This window comes from Sander vitreus, chromosome 14 (assembly GCF_031162955.1).
Source record: "Sander vitreus isolate 19-12246 chromosome 14, sanVit1, whole genome shotgun sequence".
Classification (NCBI taxonomy): Eukaryota; Metazoa; Chordata; class Actinopteri; order Perciformes; family Percidae; genus Sander; species Sander vitreus.
The window spans coordinates 21,250,762-21,266,495 of record NC_135868.1 but is presented as its reverse complement, the minus strand read 5'-3'; the positions used below and the strand labels follow the sequence as shown (position 1 = coordinate 21,266,495).

Below are 15,734 nucleotides of genomic sequence, written 5' to 3'. Positions count from 1 at the left end.
TCCAGTTGTTAATTTTTCCTTGAATACAGGGCTACAGGGCAGCACACATGCTGTACACTGCATGACCTGAACAAAGATTGAACCCAGTATCTAGACTTGTTACAGTATGTTAGATACCCAACTCCACTATATTTAGCATGATATACCAGCACAGAGAGGGAAAGACTTCCAGGGATTAAATGCAGCTCTCCAGCGTGCCATTACACCTCATGCTCCTCTCACTTCTTTATTTTAGATCCCACCGAAGACCTAGTCTGAAAGCCAACTGACTGATTGGCCCAGACAGCCGTGCGGAGGCTTTTTTAGAGGGGTGCAATGAAATCCTCCAGAAACACAAGTCAGCGGTTATAACTGGGCTTAAATGCAAGACCACCAGCTGTGACCCGCCCCTCTCTTGCCTGACCCATAGAGACAGTCGTACCATCCTGAAAAATATGACCCTTTGTTGACCTCAGTACATGCTTATGTGTAAATATGCTGTGACCCAAAAAAGATTTGTGATTTCTGAAATAATTTCCTCTGATCATGTTACTGTATACAGTATACTGTGGTTAGATAGGTTGCACTTTTCTACCTGTATGTTGGTGATTGTGTTGGGGTTTGCCTCTTTGCCAGCATTTATTTATTTTGTACTGTCACTCGTTAGCATTTCTTTATTAAGTGTATTTGTTTAATTAATACATTTTAAACAATCTTACATGAATGATGCGCAACATTTAAGCTATGGCTAGAGAAAGGATTAGAAAAGGGATATAATAAAGCAAACAGTTCTATTGGATCTCTTCTGCTTTAGAACAGGGGTGTCAAACTCAAGGGCCACACTAGAAAATGAGAATCATATCAAGGGCCAGACATAGAGTTTATTGCTTTTATGTCATGGGAAAAGTCAAATATCTTTGACTGTATTATTGCTATAGTCTTCTCACTTACAGTTTGGTCGACAAAAATGTCGAAGAAAATGCCAAAAACGTTTGGAAAAAGCATAAAAAATTTTGAAAAATATGTTGTGAAAAGTGACAAAAATTAGGTGGGCCAAAATGTATCGTGAACCTAAATTTATATAGGGGCCGGATCAAAAGTAGCAAGGGCCCGGATTTGGCCCGCGGGCCTTGAGTTTGACACTTGTGCTTTAGAACAACATGAATATAGCTTCTGTAACGTCAAGTTGCTGATACCCCAACTTCCTCTGCAAAAATACACTGAATTTGTTTCCTTTTTTTGTATTTGGAGCTAGCATCTAGTGGGCATGAGAGGAACTGCATCTTAGGATTCTTTTGCAATGGCTCACTACTACAACTTTATTATTCCTTTCTATAATGAATTCATTCATACATTTTAATTTAGTCAGTTGCATTTGTGAGCACTTGAGAGCTGTGGAAATAAGCTATAAACGCATCATTGACAAACATATCATTCCGAGGGAAATACAGTATCTGGCTTTAGCTGCCAAATGGTCCACTATATCTATTAACTAGTTGCTAGTCTATATCCGTGACTTTCCACTCCTAGGATTGCTCCGTTGCTGCCGGAAAATCCGACGGATTTCACTCATTTAGGCCGGATATCCGTTGCCTTCGTCTTTCTTTGTGTTGGCATTGTTGACTATTGTTAACCTTTTCCCGATCTCTGCAGGGTAAATCCAGACAGCTAGCTAGATTATCTGTCCAATAGGAGTTTTCTGTTGCACGACTAAAACAACGTTTAAACGTACACATGTTCCACCAAAACAAGTTCCTTCTGAGCCTATTTTGCAGCCGCGGATTTTCTCCGGTGCTTAGCACCGCCCAAAACGATTGTGATTGGTTTAAAGAAATGCCAATAAAGCATGCACACTTTGGAGGAGGGTCTGGCAAAGCGAGACTAGTGCTAACATTGCTCGTTTACCGGTGCTGAGCAGGTAGCATACAATGGGTTTTTTAGTGCCTTTTTTCATTTGGCTGAAAAGAACACTATGAGAGTGGTGAGGGTGAACCAAATCAGTAAATTGTGGGCCAGAAAACCACATCAGTGAGTTAGGAGACAGAAGATTCACCAATAGAGAATGATCATTCTTATGAATAACTCAATGTCCTTCATATAAGTTCATATGCTGAATGCCAAACAGATTCTTTTACGTTCAGAATTTTTTTGGTTTGTCTTTTTTCTTGTCAGCCTGCAGAATCTCACCTTCACACCACTGTTTCTGTAACCAGGTTGACTTTTAAGAAACATCTGCTGAGCTGGCTGCCTATTGTTAAATTTGAGGATTAACTAGAGTAGTAGTAGACTGTTGCTGCCCTTTGCTGAGGCCAATTAAGCACAATTAGACTTCAATCAATTGGGGACTCTGGGCTTTTGCATTTAATGCATTACAGTACAACAAAGTAGAGTGTGGTTTTTCGAGTATGATTGCTGTGGATTAAGCCTAGTGTAGCCTGAGCTGGCCTGTGTGTTTTTCTGTTTGGAAATATGTAGCTGGTGCAGTAAATGTTGAGGGATTAGTCAAAGCTGAAGGGTCACCGCACTAATCTCATTATGGCAAGAAGGGAAGGAGGGTTCTGACCACTCCTGAACGACTTAACAGACAGACTCTGCACTGAGGGAATCCCTGTTTCACTGCAGAGGACACTCCCACGCACACGCATGCTAATGCACATACAGGTTCTTCCATTGTGTTTTTCTGCTATATTCTGAAACAAATATGGTAGTTAATCTAGTCCTTGCACTCTATACATTTGTTATAACAGGGCTTTTAACCCATTATTGAGCCTTAGAGTTATATTTTGGAGGGATTTTAAACATGAAAAGAATGATAAACAAACAGAAGAATTGGATGATGCATAATATACACATCTTTTCATATCTGTTGGGTCCTCACTTGTGGTGTTTAGGATGTGATAAACCCTATGAGAGTGTAAACCAAGCTCCAACAGTAACTGGATTCCAGTGTCCATGTTACTCATTTAATAAAGCTCGTATTATAAAGAGAGCCTGGCTTACTGGAAGAGGCTTTAGTTATGGAGTGTAGACACTTGGTGTGCAGTACAGTTTATACGTTTTGTGCGTTGTTAAACATCATTAAAGGCATATGGAACCAATGCTTTTGTTTTAGTCATATTGGATTCAATTATAAACAGAAGTAACTACATCAGAAATAAGTGGAAATAAGTGATTCTGCTGGTGGATTTTCCCCCCTGCTTTAAGATAATTAAAAAAATGTCAGATGGAATATGGGACTAAATGACTCGTTATGGCTGACATATTGCAGTGCATGTGAGGTCATGGTGAAACAGTGTGGACAAGAACTGTGAGTCCTCCAAAACAAAACAGTAAAACTCCAAGCGAACCTATAAATGAAACGTGCCTTTCTGTCTTTCCTTCATCTGTCTGTCTGCACTCAGCAAAAACAGGCACTGGCTTACACATGGGCTTGTGCACATGCACATAAGCACACACACACACACACACACACACACACACACACACACACACACACACACACACACACACACAAACCACAATGACACATCCCAGTGAGTGTTTCAGCTTTTCTTGTGACAATAATAAAATCTATGGCCAGGAAAAAAGGAGAATGGCCAGCAAAAGACACGTGGACAGGCACATCCTCCCTTCAAAAAACATTATTTTGCTTTTTTTTCCCTCTCCTTCCTCGTCACATTCCCACATCTACTCGGACTCCTCTTTCTCTTAGACCAGTGGAGGGCATCTTATTAAGATGTGTCATCTTCCTAGTTTGTGTTTTTGCTGTTATTTGAGTCTCTCTCTAGAGAAATGCAGGCACTGAAGCAGTGTTGTTAGGCCAAGCTGTTTGGCCGAGAGGTTGAAGGTGAGAGTCAGTTGTTTGAATTATTTCCAGCATCACTCCAGACACGCAGTGTTAAGACAGCTGGAGCCCTTTGTGCCAATGGGGAAATGTCCCATTGATTATTTAGCGTGTCAAATTCTGTTTACTCTGGAGCAGAAGGGTAATTATGTTGACAAGACTTTGTTAGCAACCGTGAGTGGATTACAGGGTATCGCCATGACAACATGTTGGCATGACTGTGAGACTATTGGTTGCGCTCTGCAAAAAAACATCTTAATTCGTTTAACAAATGTACTACTGAATGGTTATGTCTGAAAAATCCCCAGTGTGAAGAATTCTCTGTGTGATAGTATCAAGATAATGACATTTGATTCAAGAAATACTGTGAAGGGGGGGTTTCTTTGAAAAGAAATAAAATGACCTCAACCAACTGGCCGATTGTATCACTTGTCTCACACAATATTTTAGAATTCACTATATTAAATTACTTATAGAGATGGTTAGTTCTTGCATTAAAAAGTGTGGTGATGAGGAACCTCTGTCTGTTACAGAATTCAACACTGGTACAAACAATGTGTCAACTTATTGCATATGGTACAGCATCTGTATCCAGCTTGGGTGATGAATCAGTCATGTATGTTAACACCAACATTAGCCTGCACATAGTGGGTCCTTAAAGGGGAACTATGCAGTTTTTTTTAAGCTTAATTTACCTTAACTGAACAGCTTCAGAGTCAATGGAATGGTTATGACTTTTTTCGAGTTGAATGGTGGTCGTCTCGCTCCCCCCTAGTGCCTGTGAGCGGAAAAACCACCCTTGCAACTTTCGGCCAGTGAGCCGATGTAACGAATTGCTTCACGGCACTGCACACATATGCCCATTCAGGAACCAGCTAACAAGGTAGCGATGAAGTTTTTCACACTATCGTCATGGCTGAGCCGGCAAAAAAGAAGCAGAAAGCTAGGAAAGCATTGTCGGAGGAACAGAGAGAGGAAACGGCAGACTGACCGAGCGAGGAGTCAGACACAAGTAAACGTAGGAGCTGCCAAATATCTAATCTGAAGCTGTAGGGGGAGCTCTATAGAGAAACCTGCGAGCAAAAAGAGAGAAAACAGCGAAGAAATGGCCAAAACTGCATAGCGCCTCTTTAATGGGTTCTATGCAACCGTGATACTTTCATTTTGAATGAAAGTAAACAGAAATGAAGCCAAGTAACTAGTCCATGTTATTTAAAAACTGTAGCACAGAAAATGGTTGGGAGAGGTTTCCATCCTCATGATATGAGTATGCGAATAAGAGTAGGTAGTCTGAACATTTCATTCAATGTGTGTATATTTACATTGCTTGTAATTATCCCTGTAAACTCTAGCTGATTCTATTGCCCACCTTCAGACTGCAGCGGGACACCAGAATGAATGAAGCCAAGTTTCAGGCTTATCACTGCTGCTGACTTGCTCCTGATGGACAGCAGACATTTTGGTAAAGGTCATCCTGACAGCCCCACTCACAGCTTGATCATGAACATGAACATTACACGTAACAGACTAAATTAACTGACAGTGTTCCCTACATCATCCAGTGGCCTCCTGATTTCCAGGGAAACCTAGAGAAACGAGAACAAGGAAGTTGGACCAAAATGTCTATTTGAAAAGAGTTTCTCAAGAGATTCTGTTGTGATCATTGCGACTGTCCCCTATGTGTGTTCTACTCCGTTTAAGAAAAATAACATTAAACCAAATGAAAGGTCACGTATATGAGTGCGGCTCATCAACGGTGGAGCTGATCGATTATAGAAATTGAATTCTTTGGTTCTGTGTTTTTAGTATTTTAAGGGGAAGAGTGAATTGAACACTGGAAACCTGTGGTTTGTCCCCTTCAACAGGCCCTTACTGTAAATCCACCATCTTTCCAATCAGCTGCACTAGGTCAGAAAAGGTTAAAAATGTACATTCTACTCAAAAGACTTGGCAGAGACATATGTAGTTTGTGTATCTTTAGAAGGTGAATTGCACGTCTTATGCCATCTCTCATTTGTCTCCTCTGCCTTGATTATTGGCTTTATTTCCTCAAATCAGACCCTGACCTGTACTCAGTGGTCAGTCTTTCTTTCCCTTCCTGTCCTGTCCTGTCCTGTCCTTCCACACCCTTGTCTTAGTCCAACTCTTTCATGCTTATGTTCTTTCCTCTCTTTCGGTCCTACAGTACTAGGGCTGTCCCAAACGATTATTTTTTAAACGATTAATCTAGCGATTATTTTTTCGATTAGTCGACTAATCTAACGATGAATTTTTCGATTAATCTGATTGATTTTTCAATTAGCGATTATTTTCCCATTGCTCAATTATTAACAATTTACACAAAACAAATTTGAATAAGGTTCATATCTCTATTTATTAAAATTGTTTAACACTGCACCGTTCAAGTAAAATGAATTTGTAGTGCAACCTGAAACAAGATGTAGGCTATCAATCCAACAACAAAATAAAGTCACTTTCAGGAGGAATACAACTCGCGAGTTCAACGTGTTGTTGAACTCGCGAGGAATCCATACTTGCGCAGTTGCTGGAGGCAGCTATGTTTTTTTTTTCTATGCGTGACGCGTCAACGCAAATTATTTGCGACCTGAGCCCGACACAGTTAAAATAAAAAAAATGTTCTCATACTATTGACACATGTACGTTTGTTTGTGTGGAAAGCCCGCTTTTAATAACAAACTGTAGGAAGACAAGTGGAAATGCCAACAGATGAGCGCATCAGCGCACACGGGGCAACAAACGCAACTTAACACAGGCGCGCACCTACATAGTCAGCTTTTTTAAATAAAAAATGTGCAATGCCTTATCGCGCTGATGTGACTGAGCCCGACCCGAACCCGAACATCATTTCTAAATATCTGTCCGAATCCGGCCCGGCCGGTCGGGTACCGTTGGGTCCCGACGGGCTCGGTTCGGGTATCCATCCTCTACTGCAGATGGAGGGACAGACAGGCCTGTAATTCTTCATCCGTATGCGGAATAATAATGATTTTGACCCTGGTCTTGGGTTAGCCTTGTCTATCTTAACCCCCTCCTGATAGACTGCAGGATTTGTCATCATCATGCAAACTCTTTTATACACACAGACTCACAAACCCCCTGCTGACACACAGCTGAATGCACAACAACTGTTTATATGCACAAACGGAGATTATGAACACTGAACAGACTTTGAGCTTAATGCAGACCACTTAATTATAGTGGAATGTACAAATACAAGTACTATGTAGGTGTATAGTATGCAAATAAAATGTATTGTGTACATACAAGGGGAGACAAAAGTATAATAAGTAAGTATAATAAGCTTACAAATAAGTATAGCTTTAAAAATTACCGTAAGAGTGGAATCAACAACTTTCTTACACATTCTTACCAAAACTTCATAGGTTTCATAATAGTAATATTGTTGTATTTTGTCAACCTCTGTAGTCTGTACACACATATGGATACATAGATATACAGACATTGACATACAGGAGGAATTTGGAACTTGTGGTTTTTAAGCAATACATTTTTTAACAAAATGCTAATTTCAGATCAAATATCAACATTAAAATATAACCATAACTATGTGAAATGTAGTCCGATAGTATAGTTCACACAGTCACAGTAACCATTTTAAGGCTCTGTTATATCATAGAAGTATGTTAATGATATAGTTGTGTCCAAGGATAGATATATAATAAGGCTAAATATCAGTGTGGTGGTATTAGAGCTCGTAGTCGTTGGTTCTGAGTGCTTTCCGTGTCGTGACCTGAATACCTCACCATTGAACCCCGGCCAGCTGCTCATTAACATTCCAATACAGCTCTAATCACCACTGAAACGTGTGTGTGTGTGTGTGTGTGTGTGTGTGTTTGTATGTGTGTTTGTTAGAGAGAGAGAGAGAGAGAGACCACTCACGTGTTGCTCTGTGAGTGAACAAGCGGGGAAAGTGTGTATAGTGCCTGCTGCAGGTGATCAGAGCCAAGCGGTGGGATTGGGTCCATGGACTCCCTGGCGTTCCTCTGCATATCAATTATTGTGCAACCTTTGCACAGCTGAGACTCATTTTACTTCCAAGTTTTATTGATCTAGTCATGAAACACATAAGGATTGGTGAGAGATGAAAGGTGCACAGGGTAATGAACAATAGAGATTGTGTAAAAAAACAAAAACAAACGCTTGCTTAAACAATGTTTTGCTATTTTCACATTTTGTATGAGCAAAGCCTTATCACTGTTTGTTGAATTATAGATAAATAACCACTTCTTTGCATCTTTCTCTGTCTTCAGAAAGACTGTACAACTCCAATGGACGTGACTTGAGAAGGGCACTGTTCTCTCTAAAGCAAATCTTTCAGGTAACACATACATATTTCACATGCAATTACTGTCAGTTTGTTGTTGCAGAATACAGTTGGTTATTGTGGCCACCGTGTTCCTCCATGATGACAGGGATCTCCATCAACGTGGCATTTCTCTCCCTGTGTGGGTGTGGGTGTTTGCATTTGTGTGAATCTTTATTTTAAGATGTGAGGAGGCCACACACACACACACACACACACACACACACACACACACACACACACACATAATAACACCAACAATACAGCAATATGAGAACTTTACTGCAGCATTTAATATCATTACAATTTACAGGCAGCGCTGCCTGGAAGGTTTCAGAGCCTTTGGTCAGACAACTACCTTAAAGAACTTTTATCATCCTTTCAGCTTTGTTTATGCTATTGAAGATTATCTATCAAAAGTAACACATTGCAAAACACATGGCTGTTGACATATGGAGTGTGTGTATCAGCTGGCCTGAACTAGTGGGGGATTGACACATTACTGACACTATGTGGCCACTACAGATAATGCAACCTGAACACACTAATACAATAATGAGTTGTAAAGAGGGATTTTGTATGGTTCTGTATGTATACAGCCAGTGCTTATTGTATGAGTTTTCTCTCTCTTGTGTTGTGTGTTTCACTTCAGGATGACAAAGATCTGGTCCATGAGTTTGTGATGGCTGAAGGTCTGACGTGTCTCATCAAGGTGGGAGCAGAAGCTGACCAGAACTACCAGAACTACATATTAAGAGGTATAGTTTCTCTCACTCACTGATGACCAAAATCAGATACAGTATTGCAAGTATGAATACTGACATTAATATAAAATATATTTAGAACATTGTTAAGCTAAATAATGAAAAAGAAAGGAAAAGAAACATACAATACTGCTATGTAATAATCAACAACACCTGACTGCAACAGCTGATGAACATTAGCAAAGGTTGCAAAAAACAAATGTAACAGAATGTAGTTGTGTGTGTGTGAGAGAGAGTTAGTAATGATCACAATTAATAATACAAATAATAATAACAGAACCAATAAATAAACATTTGTGATATTGTGATTAATACCTACGGATAATAATACTGAACTATTGAGATTGGTAACAGAAAAACCAAAATGAAACGATGTATTAGAGGGGGAAAAAAACTTGTGGTCGCTGTTATTGGAAGTGCAGCTCCGTTTCGGTCTTTCTTGCACACGCCCTTCCTCTGTACTGTAATTTGCTCTCTACATCACTGACCTTATCAGAGTGGCATACTGCAATGTATATAAGTGTTTACCATACCCCAAAATAGAACAAAGTGAATAATTTGAAGTCCAATGGTAATGCATGAAACATAAAACTATATATACTACAATATGAAATATAGTATAGCAATTAAAACTCCAGTGAGAGGGAAACCATATCTCAACTAATGTTCATATTAAATGAACAACATGCTTCTTTATGTGATACAAAATACAGTGGATACAATACCACTCAGGCTTAAAAAAAAGTTGTTTTTTTTAATTTCCATATCAATTCAATTTTCTGCTTGGTTTGAATATTTTGTCCCTTTATGGTCTGTGTCAGTTGACAGTTAAACAGCCAGTTATAAAACTTGTAAGAGTCTCTGTAGGAAATCCTCTAACACCCCGTCACCAACAAAACGGTGAAGGGACAATCATTTACAATTATTTATTTATATATAGTAAAATGAACAATTAGACACAACAATTTGATTCAAGAAAACAATGAATCATCGTATTGATTTTCTTAAAGTTTCTTAACGGGATCTTAGAAATATTTTTCTAATCATGGCTGTAGTTCTCCAAGCACCTATAAACTTTTAAATCAGTGATTCTCTATAACAGTTAGAAAAAAAGTATATGTTGGGAAACAAAGCATCTCTTGTTATTATTTATGAGATTAACACTCAAGAATTCAATAACTTCAATTAGAAGAATTAAGAAGAGCACAGACACAGCACAAATATACAGAACTCTCTGGTTTGAAGAAACACAATTATTGTAGTTTTAACAGAAAATGGTTTGTGCATGTAAGATCCGTAGGCCACTCACAGTAAGAAGCTGATTGAGAAAACGTTTTCAGATCTTTAAATTTTTGTATTACTTACTAAAGCTTTTATGTTAGGAACAAACTCCAAATATAATGTGCCTGTGTTGTTGATCTTCCATCCCAACACAGCTTTGTTAATTGGTTTATACAATGGATTGAATGTCAATGTAAGTTGTACATTGTGAAGACAGTATGATCAGACAAAGTGACTATAAGCTTAGAATAATACTCTTTAAAGGCCCTTGAGCAACAGACCATAAGACACTTTCTCTGGCTCTAACTAAACAGTGAGTTTACTGCTGAAAAGAGAGAATGAATAATACCACCAAGTGAACCAGCATCCTTGTCACTGCCATCATCGTCATTTAGTTCCTTGATCAGAATGCCGTAAGGTCGAATCGAGCTCTCCACTATCTGTTTCTCCTCCTTGGTAGACACTTCTTTATCAACAGGAATGAGCCAATAATCAGATCGTTGGCAAATCACTCTCTTTTCAGGGTTGATTCGATTTTGCAGGATCACTTTGTAACTTTTCCCTGTCGTCTTCGATGTGAAGGTCTTGGCATAGTCCTCTCTGTCAGCAACGTGTATGTCTGGCGTTGAGTAGATTCCTCTCCCATACATGGCTCTGTCTCCTGCTGTGTAGTGACTCCTGATGATGCCTTTGGCTCCTTCTAAGCTTGTTCCATGGTAGGAAACAGGCCATTCTCCAGGTACAGAGTGACTCCTCCATCCTTTTTTGCCCAGCCAGGTGTTTCCGTCTGGATATTTACCTTTGACTTTTAAGGCCATGCGGTACCAGCCTTTTGGCCGCTCATAAAGTTCATCACCTCTCATACACTGAGACGAATCAGAGAGATCAGTGAAGTCATAGTCATACTCGGGGTCAAAAAAATCTTTCTCATCGATGAAAAATTCCCTCACATAAGCCTTTCCAAGGAGGTTGTACAGATGAAAGTCATCAACAGACAAAATATTTGCTGATGTCACACATCCTTTCTCGTTGTAGGGTTGAACGATTTGTCCGAGAAGTGAAGACAAAACTTCAATTTTTAAATTTGAGTCCAAATACATGGTTAAAGAGTATGAAAGCAAAGTTTCTCTCTTCTTGTCTTGTTCCCGATGTGTGTGAGCTGAGCTCTCTCTCTCTGCACTGTAAGTTTGATTCAACATGTGGTAAAACCTGCTAAGACAATTTTTTCACTTTCATTATGACTTCCGGTTTGAATCTAAAAGAATCTATGCAGATTTGACACAGCAACAGATGTCATTCTTTTACATTCTTTCCTGTTTTACTGACTTTCACAAATGTTGTTTTACTGACTTTAAAGTGGAAAATGTAAACTAAAGTCCATGTAAGTTGTAGAAATATTTTATTAACAAAATGTGTGTAAGAGCTGCGTTAAACATTGAGGAAGTGGTTAAAAGTACTCCGGGTGACCTCTGATAAGCTTAAGTCATAAAAATAGGTTAGGCTTTTCATGGCAAGTGCTATGAGGTTGGCTCACCATCAACAACAGGAAACGTGGCTGTGTATCAAGGAGGAATGGAGGCTGCAAAGATTTTGTAAATACTGAGCTCAAAGCGAATTCAGTGAGAGGAGAACCATATCTCATCTTTTATCTTTTTTGATCTTTTTTCTGTCATAAGTACTCAAGATTTGCCTTCTCAATCTGTTTCAATCACATTGTTTTGTTCAGAGAGGTCTCCGTTTTTTTCAAGTCGAATCCTATCAAATCATTTGTATTATAAGGAATATGATAATAGTACACAGCACATGACACCTCTGTGGTCTGTGTCAGCCAAGAATCAGTTTTCCTTCAAACCACGCTCTGTATCTCACTACATTCTGGTCAGTCACCTTGAGAGTCTGTGGGCCAGATGTACTAACGCCCACTTCAGGCGTTTTTGTTTCACAACGTGCGCGTAAAAGCATGGCGAGGTATGTACAAACAGGCTGCACTGAGGTAAAAGTGCAGACTGCCTGTCGCGGGAACTGAAAATAGGAAATTGCGCTTTCCCGTGTCATGCATATGCATTCACGGGAGGGTCAAGGGGAAAGTGGGAGTTTCCCATAAAAAGATGGGCGGGGAAGCGTAAAGTTAGCCTAATTATGTGAGCTCTGTTCACTTGTCACAAGACCTTATATTCTGCATGTCTTTCACTTTCACTTTGAGAGTTTGGATGTAATAAAATCCGTCCTGTGCTTTGACATACAGCAACAGCAGGGAGGGACTGGGACACAAAAGGAGCTGCTTTCCCTCTAACAGAAAAAGGGTGACATCCTGGTACTGCTTTACCCTCACACTTTTTTATTTAATGCACTTTTTTTTTTAAAGAAACACACGTCAACTACTTTACATATAAAACTAATGACAACACACCTTTTCGGCAATGGGCTTGAAAACTACTAGGTTTCCAAATCATTTTAATGTTCTGCTCTTTGTGTTTTTGTTTGTCATTATGACCCAAAAGCATAGGGAAGGAAACTCCCTTTTCCTGTTATGTATAGCTACTAATGGGCCTGTGTGCTGCAAACAGTTGCCATTTGGTGTGCTTGGTTTATTTACAGCAAGTGTTGAATCATTTCCTGGATCTGTCTCTCTAACTTTTTGTTTCGTTCTCCTCCCCTTTCTTAGCTCTGGGTCAGATCATGCTGTATGTAGACGGGATGAACGGTGTCATTGGGCACGCTGAGACAATCCAGTGGCTGTACACTCTTGTTGGCTCGAAGGTATAGCTGAGAATACTGTACATACAAAAAAAAATACATACTGTACAAAAACACAACACACAACACAGTGCGTTTCACTATCTTTGTGGGGACCCGTCATGACATAATGCATTCCCTAGCCCCTTACCCTAACCTTAACCATCACCACTAAATGCCTAACCTTGACCCTTACCCTCACCCTAACCATAACCTAATTCTAACCCTAATCCTACAACACACATCAGTTCCGAGCTAGCCATTCATTGTTTGGTGAGCATTAATTTTAGCTTTTATGCCCAGAAACGGACAAAGAAACACATCTGCTACTGATTGTATTCTGTGTCCTGAACTGAGGCTGGTGTCTTTTGTTAGCTTTGTGGTATTTTCACAATTGGTAAAGGTATACTTCTGCTTTGCACTGAGAGTACCAGTGCCTAAATGCCATCATTGTATTGTTTCTGTTTCTTTAGTAAATTTCAACAAAAAAGAAAATCTTTGATTTATTTTCTATATGGACATATAATTAGTTGACTTGATGTTGACTGCGTTTGGGGAGGCGTGCTACGGTATGGAATCCGCCGTAGCACCCGGGCAAGACGGACCCCCTTAGGACCTAAAGAAGAGGAGAAAGGAGAGGAACAGAAAGAGGGTGGGAGGGAGGGGTGCAGAATGCGGGAGCGAATGAGAGGAGAGGGTTAGGTGGGTATTTATAGGAATACTGGAAGAGGCGTCTTTGAGGTGTGGCCCTGCTCCTGAAACTCTGCTAGGTAGCGTCAATATATAACAAATGCTCTCCTATCTTTACCTATAATTAAATCCTCTACATTGAGCCATCTAAACAAAAACATATATAACATGGACTGTAATGTAGAGGAACTCGTAGACATTATATTATTTACAGATATACACATACAGTACACAAATAAATAAAGAAGGTGTATATGAATTTCCTTAATGCCAATTCTGCTAAATCTATATCATGTGAATTCCAGAAATACTGTAATAAAATAATATAAGGATGATTTAAAGATATATCATGATGCGAGCAGAGGGGAAAATAACAGATTTCCAACATGATGACATAATATTTCCATTGTTTGTATTCTTTCTTGTCTCTGTGTGAGTTTCTAACCTTGTATCCCTCCCCCCACCCTAGTTCCGTCTGGTGGTGAAAACAACTCTGAAGCTGTTGTTGGTGTTTGTGGAGTACTCCGAGTCCAACGGCCCGCTGCTGATAGAAGCTATCACCTCTGTGGACACCAAGAGAGGTATAAATAAGTCAACATGCCACCAGCTGCTGAGGAACTTGTCATTCATTATTCTGTTAGCCTGTGCTGTTTACTGTTACTGGTTTCTGGCCCAGGTTGACATTTATGGAGGGGTGGTTGGGTAGAGAGTGACAAAGTAATTCATGTTTTTATTCGTCATGGACTGATTTCCAGGATGTAAGCCGTGGTCCAATACTATGGAGATCTTGCATGAGAAGGATGGAGTGGACACAGAGCTGCTGGTCTACGCCATGACCCTCATTAATAAGGTCTGCATGTCTGTAGTGTCTGTATACTGACTGTTTATGTGCTTTATATCATTCACTTTCTAAGAACTGGATACAAGAAAATATAACTCTACTATGACCACTGGTACTTAAAAAATGTTAAGCCTTTTCTTTCCTCATTCATTCATTCATTCATTTAATTTTTTAATTGAGTGTTTTGTTTTTGAATTCTTGAGTTATGCACAAGATATCCCATAACAAGGTTTCCCATAACATTTTTTTTAACATGCTTTAATAGTGGTGTCTCAGGAATTTCTCCCCCAGCCAAAATAGATAACTAAATATGCTACCAACGACTTTAGCTACCAAAATGTTTAAACCTCAGTTCCATCTTTTCTTTTTGCAGACGCTTGCAGCACTGCCTGATCAGGACTCATTCTACGATATGCTGGATAGTCTGGAGGAACAGGACATAGAGACAGTGTCCCAAAGACATCTGGGGCGGAAAGGCACCGATCTGGACTTGGTTGAGCAGCTCAACATCTATGAGGTTCGAGACACAAAAAATCATAAGTTCACAAGGAAAATATTGCAAGCTGACACTTGCCTTTTAATAAAGATCAGATTTCAGCTAGTTAGTGACGCACAGTGTTCACATCCAGTAAATATGACTCCATACAGTATTTATAGTACATTTGCTTTATACTGAATTTCCCTGTGTAATGCACCTGTCACCGCTCCCACTTCACACCCAATCAACTTTCCCCCAGATGACCCTGCGGCATGAAGACGGTGACGATGACAGCCAGCCTCCACCAACGGGACGCCAGGACCGCCGACGAGTCAGCCTTGGGGGCGGGGATAAAAAGCGTGGCCTGGAGAGAAGGCGGAGCCGCAGAGCCTCCCTTGGGCGATCCGGTCACGCCTCCCCCTGCAGCCCTGCGTCCCCACAGAGAGACGGCTTCCAGCCTTTCAATGGACAGAGACCTGGGGACATGAGTGACAGGTGAGAGAGGAGGAAAATGGAGTGTCAGAGTTAACAAGTTTTCATTGATTCAAAAATAGTGTCATAAAGGGGTTGGTTTCAGTAGGTATAAAGAATGATTGGTGCCAAATATTTAGTCATCACTTTTGACACGCACGTCTTAACTGAGCCTAATGGAGAAGTTCTGACCGTCTTGTACCAACACTTTCTGCTCCAGAGCACTGTCAGGTTTCCTCCCATCCATGTAAGTTCAAAAGGTCTCTCAAAAACCTGACCTGCTGATCTCTGTGGCCCTCTGCCCA

At 40.1% G+C, this 15,734-nt stretch overlaps 2 protein-coding genes across 4 annotated transcripts in view; one reads left to right on the top strand and one right to left on the bottom strand.

Annotated features, from left to right (window-relative positions):
• Nucleotides 1–15,734, top strand: part of fhod3a (formin homology 2 domain containing 3a) — a 61,282-nt gene that overhangs the window by 23,733 nt on the left and 21,815 nt on the right. For 2 of the 3 annotated variants that reach the window (XM_078267497.1, XM_078267496.1), the window contains exons 4-10: nucleotides 8,116–8,183; nucleotides 8,821–8,926; nucleotides 12,879–12,973; nucleotides 14,109–14,220; nucleotides 14,395–14,489; nucleotides 14,854–14,997; nucleotides 15,218–15,453. In XM_078267497.1, coding sequence (XP_078123623.1) covers nucleotides 8,116–8,183; nucleotides 8,821–8,926; nucleotides 12,879–12,973; nucleotides 14,109–14,220; nucleotides 14,395–14,489; nucleotides 14,854–14,997; nucleotides 15,218–15,453 — 856 coding nt within the window. Of the gene's footprint in view, nucleotides 1–8,115; nucleotides 8,184–8,820; nucleotides 8,927–12,410; nucleotides 12,528–12,878; nucleotides 12,974–14,108; nucleotides 14,221–14,394; nucleotides 14,490–14,853; nucleotides 14,998–15,217; nucleotides 15,454–15,734 lie in introns of those variants that run through there. The other variant, XM_078267498.1, reaches the window with a different exon arrangement.
• On the bottom strand, nucleotides 9,843–11,423 carry LOC144528717 (uncharacterized). The gene has a single exon (XM_078267499.1). The coding sequence runs from the start codon at nucleotides 11,410–11,412 to the stop codon at nucleotides 10,516–10,518; it is 897 nt and encodes a 298-aa protein (XP_078123625.1). The 5' UTR covers nucleotides 11,413–11,423; the 3' UTR covers nucleotides 9,843–10,515.

What these genes read in the sequence shown, in the direction of transcription:
- LOC144528717 (XM_078267499.1), bottom strand. Translation starts at nt 11,412, where the DNA reads ATGTTGAATCAAACTTACAGTGCAGAGAGAGAGAGCTCAGCTCACACA.